The sequence below is a fragment of the Parus major genome, chromosome Z (genome assembly GCF_001522545.3).
Source record: "Parus major isolate Abel chromosome Z, Parus_major1.1, whole genome shotgun sequence".
In the NCBI taxonomy this organism is placed as follows: domain Eukaryota; kingdom Metazoa; phylum Chordata; class Aves; order Passeriformes; family Paridae; genus Parus; species Parus major.
In genome coordinates, this window is record NC_031799.1 from 19,869,989 (window position 1) to 19,890,209 (window position 20,221).

At 40.1% G+C, this 20,221-nt stretch overlaps 1 protein-coding gene across 1 annotated transcript in view; it reads left to right on the forward strand.

Annotated features, from left to right (window-relative positions):
* Positions 1-1,070: 1,070 nt before the first annotated feature.
* Positions 1,071-20,221, forward strand: part of RGS7BP (regulator of G protein signaling 7 binding protein) — a 34,765-nt gene continuing 15,614 nt past the window's right edge. The window contains exons 1-2 of the mRNA XM_015652753.3: positions 1,071-1,677; positions 4,407-4,573. Of these exons, the coding sequence (XP_015508239.1) occupies positions 1,519-1,677; positions 4,407-4,573 (326 nt within the window). The 5' untranslated portion in view covers positions 1,071-1,518. The remainder of the gene's footprint in view (positions 1,678-4,406; positions 4,574-20,221) is intronic.

Consider the following 20,221-nt stretch of genomic DNA (forward strand, 5'->3'; position numbering starts at 1 on the left):
TAGCTCGTGCTGGGGCAGTGCAGACCCCAAGAGCCCCCGGGGAAGGGAGCTACAGAACTGGCACAGCCCCACAGGCCTTTGCCTTGGAGGGGCTGGTGCCCATGGCCTGACTGTGAGCATCAGCCTAGTGAACTGCAGCTGCACTGTGGTGCTGCTGCACAGAGGAGTCTCTCCACTCAATTATTATTTAATCTTTTCTACAATAAACAAATACTACCTTGTTGCATCACACATACCAAACATTTTTTTAGAGCCCCAAAATACAAAGATTTATAGACACACAAACTAAGTCATAGTATCATAGAATATGGTGAGTTGGAAGGGAACTATCAGGACCACTGAATCTGCTCCTGGCCCTGTGCAGGACACCTCAAGAATCCCACTACATGAATAGGAATGTTGCTCAAACACTTCTTAACTCTGTCAGGCTTCCTGCTGTGCCACTTCCCTGGCAAGCCTGTTCCAGTGCTCACCACCCCGTGGGTTAAAAATTTTCTGACATCCAACCTAAACACCCCGACTCAGTTTCATGCCATTTCCTCAAGTCCTGGCACTGGTTGTGAGCGCGATGGGATTGGCACCTGCCCCTTTGCTTCTCCTCATGAGGATGTTGAAGACCACAATGAGGTCTCCACTCAGTCTCTTCTCCGGGCTAAACCAGTGGCCTCAGCTGCTCCTTATAAGGCTTCCCCTCCAGATCCTCCACCGTCCTTGAGTCCCTCGTTGGGACGCTCTCTAACATTTGACTAAATTTGATAATATTTGAGCAGCTAACCAAGTCTTTTTTAAAAAAGAAAAGCGACGTCTAAGCACGCCTCTTGAAGACCGGTATTAACTTCGCCAGACGCGAGGCGGGCGGTGCCCTACGGTCCCGGGGTGCGCCGGGGCGGCTCCCAGAGGCACGGCAGCGGCTCCCAGGGGCACGGCAGCGGCTCCCAGCGGGACAGCGGCTCCCCGGGCTCGGCGCGGCGGTGCCCGGCCCCCTCACGGCGCGGCTCGGGGCACGGCGGGCTCGGGCGCGGCGCTCCCGCCCAGCGGGGGCGGTGCTGCTGACGGCGCCAGCCCCTCCGGACCTTTCGCGCCGTTCCCGGCGGGGAAGCCCGACCCGCCGCGTGTGGCGGGGCGCCGCCGGGAGCGCTGGGTGCTGTATGGGAGCCCTTTCCCAGAGGACACGGTCGCGCTCCCCCCACCACCGCCGGCGGCGCGAAGGAGGACGGCGGAGCATGCCATCGGCGGGGCGGTTCCGCGGAGACTGACATGCTGCTGAAGGAGGGCAGGCGCCAGCCTCTCCGCCTCTCCGCGCGGTAGCGGAGGCGATGCTGAAGGGCGCTCCCCGGGTTTTTCCGCAGGCGCCAGGCTATCGCCCACAGCAGCCGCGGTCGCTGCCGTGAGCGGCGCGGCTCCGGCCCGGCCGAGGCGACGAGCGGCGCGGGCCCGCACCCGTGCCCGGGGCGGCGGCGGCGGCGGGGAAGGCGCTGCCCGCGCCCGCGGGCGGCTCCGCGCGGCGGATGCGTGTGCATGAGCGCTGCACCGAGCGGGCGCAGGAAGCGCCCCCGCTCCGCCGCCTCCATCTTCCAGGGCAGCAGGACCTCGCCGCACGGCCGCGACAGCGAACGCCAGGGCAGCGGCTCCGATAGCGCCTACCAGACCCAGAGAACCCTGGACGACTGTAAGCTGGTGAGTACCCCGGGCGGGCTTGCGGTAGTTTTTTGCCTTTTCCGAGCTCTCTCGGCGCAGGTAGCGGTGCCGCTTCTCCCGCCACCTTGACAATTCCCATCACGTGCAGTTGCACTGCTTTTAAACCCGCAGCCGGGGTGCTGCCCTGCACTCCAGCTCGCCGCTATTCCAAAGCCGGAGCCGGAGGAAAGACGAGACCTGCGGGACAGGGAGCCCGCCCGCCCGCGGAGCCGGGCGCCCAGACAGTCCTGCGGGAGCAGGAGTCCTCGCCCCAGTACACACACCGCAAAGCAGATGGAGTTGCGTTTTTTGTAGATCCGTCCAAATCTGTACCCAGACTTGGGTTCACTGAAGCCTACACGGGTAAATAGTTACCTCAAATCAGTCACTGCACTGCCTACTTGCTGTCTTGTGCAGCAACCACATGCTTGCCCTAATATCCTAAATCAGGACACAGAATTAGAGGCCCTGAAATTCTGTCCCTGATATATGTGGTACCTGTTACTAGTCTTCCCAGAGTAACTGGTTGCAGTTGTAAGACCTCAGGTGAAGCACTTGTGTCTCTGTTATTTATGGACTGTCACATTCTGGTATGAGATTTTTCCCCAGTCATACCCAAAATGCTTGTATCCTGACACTTTCCTCCAAATCAGCACCATATGCCCCCTTTCAGGCTCCTTGAGCTACCATCAGCCTGACACTGGGCCCGAAAATTGCTCCTCTAGCTAGTGACAGATGTAGAAAAAAATTAAGTTGGTGCTACTTTATCTTGACAAATCCATACCTAGCCAAAGCTCTGTCCAATAGCATTGAAAATGGAGTTGTTGCTTCTATTCTGCTGGATTCTGGCAATTTTTTTTCCTCTTGTGCTGAAAAATGTGCTGGCAGATTATCCACTCTGATGCTTCAAGATTGGGAGCAATTCCCAGTGCATGGAGGAACAAAAGCTGCCACTGTAGCTCTATTAATATACCCAACAAGTGGATCTTACTGGATTTTGCCTTTTTTCTCATTCCAGATGAATGAGAAAACAAATTCTCATTTGCATAATGTGGTTAGTTACAGAGAAGTTTTTAAAATTAACTGATTAGAAATAAAATATGTTTTATAGGTGGGTTATCAAGTTGTGGTAGGATTCAGGAGGTAAAATCAGTGTGGCATTTTTCTTGCTTTCTGTCTTGATTCAGCAGCATATGTGTGGTTTTGTTTTCCTGGGCAGTGCTAAGGTGGCTGGGATCAGACTGTTTAAGCAAGGGATGTCAGGTGAGAACTGGCAAACTGCGTCTGGTGCAATCAGTGTCCAGTTGCAGGATGCAACGCTTTTCTTCCTAATGCACAATAATCACTCTATGACACAACATAGTATAATTTTTTTCCTCTCCATTGCGTTCATGCATTCTCTTAAGCTGCAGAATGATGAGAGTTGAAGACATGTTTAGCAAATATTGTGCCTAGGGCTTTGTTTGGTGGGTGCTTTTGGGTTTGTTTGGGATCTAGGTGTGGGAGGGTGCAGATGTACTGAAATGCACTTGGATTGACTTGCTGCTCCTGAAGCAGAGGAACCTATTTGGTATTCTTAAAATGAAATTTTAGGAAGCATGGCCAGAACTATTCTTGATACCAGTTCTTCAGCTATACAGTTCAGTGCAGTGGGATGCATGAAGGGTATGAATGTAATACTGCAGAAGTGACTCGCTTATTTCCTGAGCATGATAATTTGAGGGCTTGACTTTAAAAATTGGTAGCTCTGATAGACACCAGGTTCTTGGCATATTTTTATGTTGGGGTGTGTTGAACTTCTGGTGATAATGATGACTGCAGAATTATGAGCAATTACTCTTGTCTGTTTTTATGTAGTTTGGAAATTGAGGTCAAAACACAGATAAATAAATATTCTGTTCTATTACTCCAATCCTTCCACCCCCGCCACCATGTGGAGCAAATGGTCTTATGTGCAGTCTTTCAGAAGGCAGCAAATGCTTAATTTCCTTAAAATATAATTCCATGCATGTCATTAGTGGAACTAAACAATAATGATCTTTCCATCACTCTGAAATTACCCATTTATCCAATAACATCTCTATGGATCTGCTGGATATTGGATTTCTGTGCAGGTTGTATTGTTTATTAACTCATTTGTTTCTTTTTCCCCCATGCACTTTAGAAAAGGTGCATTTTGGAATTTTAACAGGAAAGTGCTTATCTGGTACATCTTCTCAGCCAGTAACAGCAGATGAGTTTTAAGTCAGAAATCTGGGTTGAAGGAAAGTGACAGAACAGAAATCATTACAAAATGAATTAGCAAAATTGCCAGTTTAAAAGCAAATGCTACATTCCAGTCCCTGAACATGCTGTTAATCAGGAAGCAGGAGGAGCAAAGGCAATAATTTCTGGAGATATTTTTGCCTTTCATGATAGCAAAAAATAACCTCATGCTACTAATAAAACAGATGTTTTTTTGTCTGCTTAATACTTAATACTAATAACTCAAACACTTTCAGATATTAAAAGCAGAAACACTATTTTCCTACAGATGAACATTTATAGCTCACAGAAGAAGCAGCTGCCGTGGAGGCTCTATCGTTTACAGAATTGTGTGCTCTTGATCCTATGTATGAAATTGTGAGCAGCAGGAACAAGCCCTAGATTTGGCATGATTTAAAACACTGGATTGTTTTTACCAATGTAGTTAAAAATTCTCATGTGTGTAAATCGTTTTTGTTTTTCAGCTTGTCCAGGAGTTCAATACCCAGGTGGCTCTCTATCGGGAGCTGGTCATTTCTATTGGGGATGTCTCAGTCACCTGTCCTTCTCTGCATGCGGAATTGCACAAAACTCGAACCCGAGGATGTGAGATGGCCTATCAGGCTCATCAAAAACTAGCAGCAATTTCTGGGTAGGAGGCAACTTACGTTTAATTAAAGCCATATTCATGTGCAAATCTTTGTTAAATACTACATAATGGAAACTTTCAAGAAAAGCATTAATCTGTGTTTCTGTTTTAGGCATAGAGGCGTATGACCACAGATTTTGCAGAATGTCCATATCTTTATGATAGTACAATTTGGGATCAAATCATGGTCCCCTTTCCAAGAATATATCCTTCTGATTTCACTGGATGCTTTTATGTAAGACAAACGGGATTTTATTGTGTATCACTGTAGACCAAGGGGGAAGCCATGCCATGCCCTTCAAGGGTGAAATAGCAATAGCTTTCTGCACAGTCTTCCATTGAGTATACCTAATTGAATAGTTAAGAAACAACCAAAATTTGCTGAAAATTCAGCAAAGTGAATACAAATACTAGTCTAAAAACTTGTGTTTACCTTCTACATGTTTTTAAACCCTTGTTTGTGTTGAAATAAGAATGAAAGCTTTGCCAGCATATAATGTTTTTAATTTATTCTTTGGTATCACATTATGTACATTTTTTTCCATGGTGACAGAATGTATTATCACATACTTGAGACTATGCCTCAGTGCAAGATCAACCAGCATAAATAGCTCTTTCCTAAAAAATGGGAATTCGTGCTGCTAATTCCATGTGGGTGCTTCACAGTATGATGACTGGGGCATTTGCATTTATACATGTACCCCCTGAGTCATGTCTTTCTGATTACACTTTCTCAGAACTTTCTGCATCTATCTTATCTACCATAAGCCATTGTGCACCACTAGAAAAAAAAACCACCATCTTTTTTTTTTGTAGCTCTGCCTAATCTCCATTGAATTTCTTTCATCACTTTAATATGTAAAAGAAATCTGTTATAGGTTTGATATATAAGGGGAGCCCAAAGAAACAAACCAAACAGGGAAATATACTGGTTGGGTGTTTTAGTAGAAATGTCATCGTTTTCAAGTAAGACTTTGTGCACAGTGACTTAAGTTGGTTTTGTGACCTCTGATTTGTTCCTCAAACAAAATACATGCTTTTAAAATACTAAAGTTGATGGGAACTTTAAAAAAATTAGCAATGAATAGACATAGTTCTTTTTAACCAGTACATTGAAAAATGTGAAGCAGTAGTGAAATTTATCTTGTGTGCTTTCAGACTTTTCTATTCAAAAGAAAAACTAATATAAACTAAAATAATACATTTGAATAGCTGAATCTATTTTGTAACTCTTAAATATTTTTCCCTGTAAAGAAAACATTTGATACATGCTCTTTTAGAAAGTACACAGTTGTTTTAAGCAATCATCTCACAGCTGGAAGTCTGTCATATGCACAGAGATGTCCTGAAGGTTGTGCAGTTGCTGCGAGATTGACATTTGGCTAATCTGAAACTGTTCTAAATAACTCTGATAATACTGTGATATCCATAACAACTGGTAGGTGTTAGAAACTCTCTGGAAATTACTTGTTTGGTTTCACAAACATTTTACAAGATGTGCTTTGAATCCCCACCCTCCTGTAGCTGAGGAAAGCCATAATAAGGCATTAACTTTTTTGATGTATTTTTGAGGAAAGGTGGGAAATGAAGATACAGCAAGAAAATAAATAGAAGGAGAGGGGTAATAAATAGTCTCAGAGATTTAGTCTTTACCTAAGCAAAAATACTGATGTAGTGCATGTGAAATAGGATCTGGAATAGGAATCTAATTGGCTAGGAAGAAAAAGTATCAGGAAAAAAAGTGCTTAGGGACAGGAATGCATTAAATCATCCTCAGTGTTAAATAGTCAGGAGGGTAGTGTGCTGTTCAGAAACCACTGTTAGTGTCAGCATATGGGATGAAGGCTTATTTAGTTCACTGCTTTAGCTCAAAATGCACACCACTGCACTGGGTAGCACAACAAGTTCTGTCTTCCAAAACTTATTAAAGAAAATGTGTTGCTTTCCCACCTAGAAGAAATAATAGCAAGAAGCTGTTTATGTTATCAGACTAGAACGTTTCATGAGCGAATACCATTCTATTAATTTAGGCCATCAGTAATGTTCAGTTAGTATCTAAGTGATCTATCTGAGATGTTGCAGAGCACTCTTCCTTTGGAGAAGCTGGTGTGACTGTCTAATACTAAGTTTGTTTATCTTGTTTGTACTGTGTTTTCCTTGTAACATTAGCAGACACCTTAATGTGATACTGCTCCTCTTTGAATATATCAGGATGTAACGGAATGATGGAATTGTTAGGGTTAGAAGGACCTCTGGTGATCATCTAGAGATCACCTAGTCCAACTCCTGTTGGCACTAGTGCATTTGAGAGTCTTAAATTACCTGATTTGGACAATTAGAAGAGGCTCCTATTTCCTTTCTTAATTCACTTGTAGTACAAGACTAAGCAAGGTAACAAAGATGAAAGATGCGAAGACTTGGAAGGAAAGAAGTAAAAACAAATCCTCTAGTGCTGGGGAAGGGAGCTCTGGGAATAAATTTGGAAATTGTGAGAAGGGAAAGAAATGCTGAGGTGGAGATAATGCATTAGAATCTTAGCAGGATAGAAATCAGGGGGACAAAAAAATACATTTATTTTTGTCCATTTTGCCCAATGGTCTTGGGCATATGAGTTCTGGAATATTAGGCACACATCAAAGTAGGACAATGCCGTAATGTGAACAAGAAGAGAAGTAAGTGTAGTAGTAGTAGAAGCGTGCAAGTGGACCTGTAGAAAAAGGATACACTGATATGCCAACAAAAGCAGATTCAGCTATAGAAGCAGAGGAAATGAAACTCACACGTTTTAAAAACTGAGAGAAAGAAAGACAAATTAGATAATGAAAAAAAAAGATGAGGTAGCAAGGAAACCTTTTAAAGTCCACACGGGATTAGACCATATCACCCTATATCTGCCTCAAACCTGACAACTGCTGGTAGCAGAGATTTCATAAAAAAATATTCAAAGATACAAAAAAGAAGGTTGTGCATAGATGCCTTCTCTCACATACTTGACCCTACCCAGCACTCAGCATTCAGTAGGCAAAGGCTGCATCTGAACAGTCCATATCTGACAAATGCAATTTCTCTAAATATTAAGATATTTACTCAAAAAATGCTGAGATTGAGTAAGGAAATCTTTACACTGTGATGTCTTTAAAAACCTATTTACTAAAAAATATTACTGAAAAAGAAAGCTTCAAATGAAGTCTCCAACTTAATAGGGCCTCATAGATACTACATCCTCTTCTTTACTTGCTCTGATATCTTTTTCTTATAGAAATAGTAAGATTTTAGATGAGAGGAATACTGATTAGAAATAAAAATAATCTAAATTGAAATATCCTAATTCTAGTTAGTGTTCTTTTAGGAATGCCCTAAAGCAAACCCTCTTGTCAGTGTTGTATTTCTCAGGACTTCAGGTCAATTCCTGCTCTCATATTAAAATTTGTTAGTGATTCTTAATGAGCTGTCTTCTGAGGAGGGTGACTAAGGTTTGGTCCTTTCATCACATTTTCTGCTCTATAATGTAGCAAAAATTAAAAATCTGAAAGTATTTACATTGTGCATCCTTGTAGTATTAGCTGTCCAGTCAAAACTAGACAAAGTACAGGAACAAGAAAATGAGTCAGCATGATTTTTTTTTCCAAAGAAAAGAAAGGAAAAAATTTGTAACAGTAAGAAGATGGGGGTGGGGGGAAAGATGCAGATCTCTGTTGGGGAAGGGAGTCTGCTTTATGGAATGATAGAATGGTGATCTGCTAGAATTGGTCAAACAGGGAGCTGGTTTTATGTGTGGCGTCCACTGAGTCTGGGATGTCAAGAGAAAGATAACTCAGAACTGTATTTTAAGTTACAGGTCTGCACAACTGTGCACACACTTTTGTAAATGTCCTTACATATTCTCAGGCACTTGATAGGCTTACATAATGTGTGCACTTGGCACACTGAGACCAGAACTGGCAGTGTCTCTGTGACAGTCTGATATATATGTTGGCAGTGGCTTTTTTTGCATGAAATAAAACTGTGTGAGGAGCTCAGAGGTGCATGGCAATGTACATCTGTGTGAGCATAGCTCTGAAAGTGATTTTTCTCTGTTTTTCTGACTAGTTGCAAAGTCCAAAATCTAAGAAGGAATAAACCTCTAGTATACACTGGGGCAGCAGCTTTGCAGAAAAGGATCTTGGGGGTTCTGGTGAACATCAGGTTGAACATGAGCCAGTGCTGTGCCCTTGTGCAAAGAGGGCCAGCAGCCTTCTATGCTGCTTCTAACAGTATGTGGAAATGCTGCCAGCAGGTCCACAGAGCTCATCCTTCCTTTTTACTCAGGGCTGTTGAATATGGATGCAGTGGGCTCCCGAGTAGAAAGGAGGAAAGGACAGGTCTAGTCAACTACCTTAAAGATGATTAGGCAGCATCCCACATACTGTTAGACCTGGGATTGTTTAGCTTGGAGAAGAGAAGGCTGGGAGGGGGATATTATCAATATGTATAAAAATACTTGATGGAATGTAAAGAAGACAGTCAGACTATTCTCGGTGATATATAGTGATAGGACAGCAGGTAAAAACTGAAATGCAAATAAAAATTGATTTAAATTTTTTTAACTCCTTTTTTATTGTAAAGCAGGTAGAATATTAGAACAGGTGTGCTGAGAGGTTCTGGAGTCTCCACCGTTGTAGATACTGAGAATTCAACTGGTCATGGCCCTCAGTAACCCTCTGTAGCTGATGCTGCTTAGAGCAGGAGGCTTGGAGCAAATTAGTTCTGGTGTCCCTTCCAGCCTGTGACAAAGTCATCATAAATCTCCTTGGGAAAATTGAAAGAAAAAGTTTCCTTATTTAACACCCATGTGCATCTGTTACTTTTATAAAACAGTTGCTAATTTTAAGTTTCCCTAAGTTAATGAAGAATGAGAGAAAGAGTTGAGAAAGTGAGCTAAAATCACATCCTGATTGCAATCCCATGCACAAAAAGACTATCACAGATAGTGTTGCTTTAAGTTTTTAATTTTACGTAATTTCTACTTTTGTTTTCCATTGCAGTCTGCAGTAGGTATTCTCATGTCTTCAATAAGCACCAAATAGTAATTTCTCAGAGCTAATTAATATGAGGTAGTTTCCTAAGGCTGTTTTAAAACATTCTACTGACACCCAATTGTGGCCAGTTTTTCTCTGAATTGTCTGGATTTTCCCTGAATTACAATCCTAAAAAAAATCTGCTTTTTAAAGCACACAAACAAAAAAGGCTCCCTCAAAGTATTTTACAAATTAAATGAAGACTCCATATCTGTAAGTTAATGAAAGCTGTATTAAGATAGGCGTAACAGAAACCATCTTAACTGTTTAGCTGCAGATGTTAAATAAAGCTCTGCTGGCTGTCAGTATTAGCTGAGCAGAAACAAAGCGCAGCAACACTTAGCTCAACAGGGAAGAATTTTTATAATCTTGATTCAAAACCAACTTTATGGCAGCAGACAGAGGAACAAACCAGAGGTCTGCCCCAGCTAGATACTGATCGAGCAGCATTTGTGATCTCTGTCCTTCCTGGACATCTTTGCAGTCACTGCCATGGTACTCCTCTCGGTGTATATATCAGAGGTGGGGAGAGTGATAATCTTGATCATGGGATTCTGAACCACAGGCACTGCTGCCTGTAGCTAGCCTCTGTTGGAGTTGTTAGCGTTGCTTCAACTGCCAGATGAAAGTTACGAAATAAGGTAAGTGCTTCACTTACTAGACTGCAGCATGATAACCAGAATGTGGCCTGATTAAAAGTACAGTTAAATATCAAAAATAGTGTTATGTGTAAGAAAACAGGTAAAGAAGTCAATATTCACTGCAAGAATCAATGCTGTTATGCATGACAATACCAGTAGCACAATGCCTTCTGAATCCATCCGAGTTTTTGTGTTTCTTGCTAACATGTTGCAGATGTTTTAAACAGGAGCAGCTTTAAGTTCTGACCTTAAAAATCCTGTCTAGTTAAAAAATTCTGAGATCCTCCAGAAAACTCTTGGAAATGTAAAACATAATTTTGCTCTCACAGGCTTTACTAAAAGCATCTCAGTAAGTTGTTTTAATGTGGTATGCTAGAATCCACAATTCTTACAATCATTTTATAGTACTTAGGAAATTGTCCTGATGATTTAACTGTGACTGTCTGAAATTGGTAAAGTTGAGGAGAGGTTTGTCTCCCTTCAAAGAAGAGCTTTTTCAGGATTACTGAGCATTCTTGTCATATAAAGTCTCATTTCCCCTCAACTTTGATATTCAGCTCCTGTAAATGTTTACTAGAATTTTCTTACATGCTTAAAATTTTCTTGTGATTTTGAGCATATCAAATTCTAGAAGCAAATAATGACAGTGTTTATTTCACTTTGTTTGGCTGGCATATATTCAATGATTTCTACATCCTGAAGTGATTGTGAACTTAGTACCATATATCAGAGACCAGACCTGTTCCAGTGAATAAACAAGATTAGATGTGGGTAGTTTAATGTACCCCTTCAGGAGCATGTAGTGTGTGATAGTGCAGTAAGTATATCATAGCTTACTCCTTTCACAAGAGGTTAAGATGCACATGTATTGTTCTGAATAGATTCCTTGTAAAAAAATTTCTCTGGTTACACAATCCACATGCATCTAAAATGATGGAAAGGAAGAGCAGAAAGAAAAAAGTTTTTCTTTGGAACTGAGTTAAGGTAGGTTTGGTTATTAAGAATAAAATATGTTTGCTCAATTTAACTTGCAAGTTGAAAATGAAATTGTTTAAATCAGGTACCTCAAGTTCAGAAAGCAAATAATGGAAGAAAAATAAGGTTATTTACTAAGGCTAGTATTCTCAAAATATCTGACCTCTATAGACTGTTTTCTTTGTACCTCTGTCTTTGGAAGTGCTTTAATAGGTGTTTGGGACTTGAAGATACAAAGTATTAATATCTCCCTTTATAGATCTCTCTTTCATAACTGGAGGCCAGATGTAGTAAAGGGCAAACAGACCTAAAAGTGAATTTATTACTCTATTATTTTTCTGTGTTCAGAACAGTAATTCTGAAAATTCTTGAAATTCTACATCTGCAGTAACACAACATATGTTAGTTTTGACAGAGTGGAAGAGCTTATAGCAACTTGCTTAATGATAAACCTCACCAGCACTCAGAAGGACAACATTCTTGGTTGTCCAAGCTCTGACAAGATTGTTCCCAGAGGTGCTGGCAGAGCATCCTCAGAGCCTGACAGCCACTGACAGCTTTAGGTTCCTCACAAAACTCAGTGGACTCTTACACTTTCTTCTAGGCAAAGCTGAGGGTGTGTCAAGTTAATTTCCAGACCGCTTGCACCCAGAAAAGGGAGAGAAGTGAGAAAAGGGGAAAGGGAGTGCTAAAGGTAGAACAGACATCATCTTTGTCAGTCAGTTATTTGCCCCTTTATTCCAGCTGACACTCAATTAGCACATTTACAGCCCTTTCAAGTGCAATGCTGCCACTGCTGAGCCACTCCAAGACTGCTGGGTAAGCCAGACAGGTCACCCTGCCACTTGCATGAAGGGTACTCCCAAGAGCAGGGAATCCATGTCCCAGCCCAGCAGCCAGAGAGGCTGCCTGTGCTTGAGGATCACCACAAATAGCATGATTCTCTCTGGGAGAGCAGCATAGCTTTTCCTCTGTGACATGACCTGAAGCTGTGAGGTAGTTGTAGAGAATTAGGGGGCACACTGCCATCATCTAACCCACTGGAAAGAGTATTTTGCATGAGGAAGCTCTGTACTTGGGCTTCAAGCCGTGTAATTGCAGGTAAACACTGAAAACTGTTAGAGAACTTACTTTCTGGAATTCTAATCCTTGTTCCTATTTTTTTTTATATATTTTAAGCAGATAAAACACGTAAAGATACAGGGAAACAGAGATTCAGAACTCAGGTAAAGGCTGACTATTCCTCAGCATTTTTTATCTTTTATCATTTTATATCTTCAACCTGGCAAACTGTAAATTCATCTGCACTGAGCCTGGGGTTAGAGTAGCCTGCAGGTTTAAGGTCTTTACCTTCCATTTTAACATGCCCTCTGCATTCATCACTCCCATTGTGTGTTCCTGGAACCTGGAAGATGATACCAAAAACTAAGATACTACTGTAATTCAAGTCCTTCAGTGGAATGTTCTCTGCTGTGCACAAGCAGCATTCGATTACAGTTAGATTTTAGAAGGGTTGTTTCTTGAAGTCTAACTAATTAATAGTGGAGTATTCCAGTCATAGATAAGACTGTTTATCTGTAGCAATGATTGAAATAACCAACTTGTTTCACATTCCTATTCTCAGGTGTACAAACCTTTACATGAGGAATTAAAGTGAAGGAAAACAACATGAGTTATCAAAGAGACTTGGGGTCTGAATTACATTGTCAGGGCCTCTTTAGAAATGCTGCAGAGTCAGAGCTGACCTTTCACAGAAAATTCAGTCTTTCTGCCAGCAATCTGTGACATCATAGCCTTCTCTTGCCCCATTTTTGTCCTTTCAGAAGATCTGCTGTCATTGTTGTACATAAAAAGCTTTTCACACCTTTGCTTTGCAATTGATTTTCTCTGGGAGTAATCAGTCAGAGGATCCAGCAGTTAGGTACATCTCTAGAAACAGGAACTGTGGGTATTTTTTAATTTAAAAATTAAATTAAAAATTAAGTTATTAAATGTGAGCTCTGTTTTGACAGTTGCTGTTACCTTTGCTTCACTCCAGATTTTCTCATGCCCTTTTCTCCTTTGTCATCCCTTTTTTCCAGTGTTTCTGTTTCTTGATTTTTTTTTTTTCCTCATAGCCTGTCTCTAAACAGTAATGAAATCAACATCTGATTTGCTACTGTCACATTAACTATTTGGGAACTCCTTGTGGCAGAGACTTGAATGGAAAAGTAACAAGCCCACTGAAATCCACTGACCTTTCAATCTGTGGCATTACTGTAGTAAACATGGCTAACAAAAATAATAATTTCAAAATCCAGCCTTTTGGGAAAAGTCTGGAAAATCTCATTCAACCTCTGGCTGATGTTTGTGATGAATCACTTATTAAATAGGTGTACCAATACTTACTATCTCTGAAAAATACCTAGTAATTTTATAATATATTTGAATCTTTCAAGGAAAAGCATTGTTTTCAAACATTCTGTTTTATTATTGCTGTAGTGCTTTCTAAATAACACATTTTCTAAATTCTAAATTCTAATTTCTAAATACTGAATATTACATTTTTATAATTGTTTCCATAATCAATTTATTTTGAAATTGATTTTTAAGTGTCAATTTACTGGAATTCTAAGCCCTAACATGTAACAAACAGCACATAGCAACTCCTGTTGCTATGTCTTGTCATTCATGTCACAAGTGGAATCAGTTAATAAGCTTGAACAAAAACCTGAGTATTACTAACTTATGTCAGTAAATAGTGCTCCACAAGAGGATCTAGAAATAAATTTTAGAAGGTAGTTAAAGATAGAAGTGCAGCTGATTATGAGCCTGTCATGCCATGGTGATTTCTATGCCCACAAAAATTAGAAGTACCAGAGAAGCCTCCATGGTTCAAAATTAATGTAAGGCAAATCTAAAAAAAAAATAAAATACTGCAGTATTTCTGAAAAAAATAATATATACTTCATACCTATCTTCACAGATGTAAATAAAAGTTGCACTTGTACTAATCTGTAACCAAGATCGCCAAGAGGAGTGTATTTGTGTCCCCATTAGGCCCATTGCTTTGAGACCTGTTTCAAAAGCATATTTCAGTATTTATGTTCTGTAAGTTTCTAGTGAAGCACAACTGAAGCTAAGAATTTAATGGTGAGTTTTAAGTGCTTCTTTCATGATCATTTTCCTGAATACTATTTAAGAAATCCCACATGGATGCAATTTTTTGTCATAGACACTTTGCCTATCTTTGTTCTGGTTAGCTTGGCTTATATTGTTCTCAGAAAATTACTTCTGATTCTTATAAAGCCAGACTATGTTGACAATATGTTCATATATCTTAAGAGAAGTGGAGACATGAGATAATGAAGTTATGCATTAGAAAGGCTTCAGCATGAGCTCTTAGAATTCCACATATACTGGGATTTGCTTCTGATTTCTTTCATCTTTTCTAAATTTTGGACTGAAAATTGCCAGTTAATGGAAATGTTTTTACTAATGCTTAGTATTTCTCAACATTCTGGAACACTGCTCTCTAGCTGGAAAGGAACCATTTTGATTCTGTGCCCTTCACTGAAATCAGCCGATGGCATTGCCAAGTGAATTGTGCAGGGCCGTGCAATTAAGAGCCATGTTTGATCATGCTCTTTCAAGTGCTGCACTTCCTGCATAGGCAACCAGAAAAAGACTTCACTGTGAGCTGCATGGTACGTGGAGGTTTGCTCTAGAAAGAGGTCAAGTACCAAACAGTAGCTACTCTTCAGCATCATCAGTACCTTGCAAGATCAGTCTCCAGCTGTGGGAGATAGTAGGTCTCTCAGGCTTCCACTGGAAAAATTCTAACCAATGTGTGCAAAATCTGTTGTAGTTTTTCTAATTGCTTTATCATTCTGTTTCTGAACAATTAATTAAATATTTGAAGCCATTATCTGGGCATTAAGATCTCGTCTTGACACAGCATTAAATGCAGCATTCCTTAATCCAGAATCCTTCCAGTATTACCAGTTAAATCTGCTTAAATTCATGTTTTTAAATTTAACATAAACCAAAGTGTTGGCTGTTGTTGAATAGAATTTTCTTCTTGATGGGAATATTTAGAGATCTACCACGTAATTTTTAACTATCAGAGAAATAATATACCGAATTATTTTTATATTAACATAGAAGGTCTTCTTTTATATTCCATTTTTTATCTTGCTGCTCTTATCTAAGAGTACTTTCGTCATGAGCATTTCCTGGCAGCAGATCTGGTGTAAGAATTCAAATACATATTAAATTCTGTTCTAGAAGTTGTTGAAGAAATTGCTTTCCCTTTTAAGAAGAAAACAAGTTTGCACGTATTGTGTGAGCAAAGAGAAGCTGACACTTCGTATCTCTGTCTATCATGGCAAGACAGATCATTGCAAATGTACTGTTGGTAATCTTGGAAGCATGGCAAATGGTTGAGTGGCAAAATATTTAAAAGTGCCATGTTTATACAGCAGCTTCCAGTTATTTCCAACAGTTCTGGAGTTGTTACTGCAGTGAAGCAGCACTATCCACCCATATGCATTTACAAGCCCTCCCAAAAAAAAAACCCAACACCAACAAAGCAGTGTTTGGTACTTGGGAATAGTATGACAACTACAACCACAGTACATAAGACTCGGCACAGGGTGAGGCTGTGTGCTGAGGAAGCAGTCCCTTCATGCAGGATGAAGAGCCCCACTGCACCAAAGTTGTGGACGTTCCAAAGTCTGGGCATATAATTTAGCTGCAGACCTACCCAAAGGCTGTGTGTACAGCCTTTTGCAATTCATTTTGCATCATTCAAGACTCAGAAACAAGTAGTTTGTCTGTGCAGCTGCTAAAACACAATACTGAATGCCTTAGGAAGACTTCATGGAGAAATCCTTGTTTCCAAGCACAAAAAAAGGGCTTTTCAAAGAGGGGAAAAAACAAAAATAACGCCAGTTCACAAAGTCAAGTGGAGACCAAAGCAGGATTAAAAAAATCTGAAATAAAAAAATCACAAAGTTCTTTTAGCTAGAATACTCCTTCCTGAACACATTTTATCAACAGATGGTTTTAAAAATTTATTTCTCCATATATGAATTTAAATTCAGGAAGCTAATCTGTTTCTTTTTTCCTTCTATTTCCTTCTATTCTTTTTTTTCTTTTTTTTTTCTCTTTTTTTCTTTTTTGACACATTCAAGTTTTCTCAGTCTCTCAGCTGTGATTTTTAACTGCTCTTACAGATTTCATCTGTGAAGTATCTGGTGGTGCTGTGTGAGATTCTTCTACTGGTTCTATAACACAATTTCTTTTTCACTTGGAATACTTTTATATGGAGGTATTTGAACATCCTTTTTTTTTAAAAAAAAAAAAAACAGATAAAAATACTCTGAGGTATGAGCATGATATATTCAAGGCATTCCTGGAAGCATTTGATACATAAAACATCCCAAACACTACCTTACTCTGAACAATCTAGTAATATCTACTGGATGTGCAGTCTTCCTACCAGTTTAGAATTGTAGCAATCACATTATTGATGTATTTGACCGATAGACAAAAAGAAGCTATTACGAAAATGTAGAATTTTTTCCAGTAATTTTTAATACAATATAGCTCTTACCCAAATCACAGTGAAACCTTAAAGAACATCTTCCCTTCAGTTTAAATACTTAAATAGGTGGTTTGTAATATTTTTGAGGAAAAGCAAATATACTGTTCCTTGCATCTTCTCATTCTAACATACCTTCACAACTGCTCTGGTTTTCTCATTTTGAAATACAGAAAACCAGAAATCTGAGTTACAAGCAAGTAACAGGTATCCAGATCGCTCTAATGTGTTATGGAATGCCTTTTGGAAAAAAAAAATATGTTGAAATTTATATTCAAAGAAGGAATAAAATGAAATAAAATAAAAGGAATAAAAGGGAAAAAGGAAGTATCACAAATCTGAGGCATCATCTGGTTTAGTGTCCTGTGAGTGGTCAACAGCAGATGGCATCACTTGGCCTGCAGCAGAGTTCCTTCTAAATCCAGTGTGTTCCTAGTTCAGTGTGACCTAGATCCTACGGCATCAAATATCTGAAACATCTAACTCTCCTTCAGGCTCACTGGAAAGTTTGACCCTATTTGTCCACACAGATCAGAACCACTTTCATAAATCAGATACTAGTTTTCATAAAAACTCTGTACAACTGTTAATCAAAGGAACTGGACGGGACTGTAAGTATGAATACATTCATGTTTTGCAGACTTTTGAAAAGTAGAGTTTATAAATCACTCATTAACGAATAGTGAGTGATTAAGGGACATTTTAAAAGAGAAGCTTAATTAAAATCAAAGGGCAGATCCACAGGCAGCATGACTTTCAGCTGCCTGCAGTAAAAGAGGCTGGGCTTGAGCCTGTTGGATGGCACAAACTTATCTGTGCTTTCTCTACATTTTTATCAAATTCATTTGAGAACAACTTGTTGATGCTGACAAGGCAGTGTTCTGAATAGGAATTTCTTTGATAAGCTTAAGAGTTATTGCATATACAGCTAATGTCACTGTCTCCTGCTTGGTTAGCTCAGATCTTTTCTGGAAGGTCTGTGTCATGGTTTGGATTTATCTGTTCTTTGGTATCATTTGAGGCTGTGAAATTTTTTATTTAGCTGAGGCTAAATCTAACAGGGCTGACTTGAGAGCTCACCCAAAGTTTTCTTTCATCTAACTGGACAGCACCTTCTCAACAGGTTATTTGATAACCTGTAGAGAAAAATGCTCTGTTCTGCTCATGTCTGGCTAGTGCAAAAGTCTCATGGATTTCTCTAAAGTAGAAGCAAGGGACAGACAGCTGAAGGAAGGATCAATGGGCTTAAGATGTGGTGATCAAGCCCTGCATTTCTATTTTTATTTTTTTTTTAAATCTTATGAGAACTCAGAAGCATAATTTAAGATACATACACAATTTCATTTGGGATTCTGAATACCTAAAAACATTCTGCTGGGGATTTTAAGCTTAGCTAAAGTGGTATCTTATTTTAAGACAACATCCAAACTCCTGCCTAATTCCTTGCTCGCTCCTCAGCAGAATATGGGGAGAAGACAGGAAGAACAGGAATGAGAAAGATTAGGTGGAAATAAGGACATTGACTGTCTGTAGAGCAGGCTTGACATGGGAAAGATTACCCTAATTAATTCCAATTAAAATAATTTCTAATTTAAGTGATGGGAAGAGAAAAGAAACATCAAGCTACCTTTTCTGCCTGGCATCCACGCTCAACTTCGCCCCAGTCTCCTCGCCTGCCCCCACCCTCCTGAGCTGCGCAGGTAGAATGGGAATGTGGGGTTACAGTCCATAACCAATCTGCCTTGTTTCTCCTTCCTCCTCACACTTCCCCTCAGCTGTAGTGTAGGCTTCTCCACAGGCAGCAGTCCTGTCAGGAAAATCTGCTCTAGCATAGGTTCTCCACAGGTGGCAGTTCCTCCAGGAATATCCATCTGCTCTGGTGTGCTCTGTGGGCTGCAGGGAAGATCTGCTTTGCCATGGAGAACCTCCTCCATTCACTTACCCTGATATTTCCTCTCTTCTTTCTCACTCTTCCCACCCCGCACCCCACTCCCTTCTCCCTGTGGCTATTTTTGCCCTTATTAGAAATAAGTTTTTTGATCAGCAGGTAGGTTCAGCTGTGTCCTGCCGAGGAGCCCTTGCCGAGCTGCAGGGACTGGCTGTGTCCAGCACAGGGAAGACTCTCACATCGTCTGATAAAGGGCACCCTGTTACCACCATCACTACCAAAACCTTGCAACTCCATCTAACACACCTAGTATTGCCTAGAGTGGAGTGAGTTTTACTGAAATCTCTTGTTTCAGTGCTGTTATACTTGTGTACAGGATGATATACTTAGTGATTTATGATTGGGTTTTTCCTCTAGTGGAGTAGTTTGCATAGTGCTCTCATAATTTACTTATTGCCCATGCTTGAGTTAGTTCAGCCATTAAAACTTCTGAGGAAAGAAGTCTAGAAAATTCTGGTCTGTGATTCTGATAGTTTGAAAACGATGTTTTCTCAAAAAAAAATTAAAATGTTACAGTTGTATCTATATGTATCTAAATTGTTCTAGAATGGAAATATCTAAAATGTTATCAACATGGGAGGTAGCAATGTCTACAGTATGAGTCACTGCATTGAGGTTTTGTTCTGCTGTATCATATACTCAGATTGACTCCATCATCCTTATCAGAGTTACTGGAGATTTGCAGTGTTCTAACAAAACGAAACCTGATCACATGTCTTCTGTTACTGTGAGTGCTGTTGTAACTGCTTCAAAACAACAATCTGATTTAATAAGAACAGCATTGCAGTAATTTATGGGTCTGCTAGAAAGAACAAGCCCTGCTTTTTTTCCTGGCTGGACTGGGATGTGGAATAGCAGCTGTATCACAGTATTGTGTATGTAGAGAGCAACAAACCAACACATGGCACTGAAGCTGACAGCAGTTTGTGTAACTTTTTTTAAAAAATAACCCCAGCAAATGGTAGGAACACAAATAAGAACATTTTCCCAGGAACTGTTTAGAGGAAAACATCATTGTTGGATTACAACTTTTCTACCTATATTCAAAATAAATTCACCTTCATTTTGTTGCCTTCAAAGATGTATGGTTACATGATAAAGAAATAAACAATCAGTTTATGGTACAAAAGCAGAGGCAGGTTTAGTAGGCTGTTGAACCTGAGCTGTAATCAGAGGGGCATCTGGTACTTGATATATAAGGGGATTAAGTGTATCTCTTCTGCAGTGTTTGTCACACTTTTTGTCCCAACATAAGGATCAAATGTCTGAGGTGAGATTTGTTTTTCATCTTTTTCATCCTTTTACTGCTTCGTATTTCTAAACCACAGTGTTTTCAGATACTAACTTAAAATACAATCTACAGGGTAATATTTATGGACAGTGATTTTTTCACAGCTCATCAAGCCAACTTACATTATTTTTCAAGGAAAGTACATATGTGGAGCA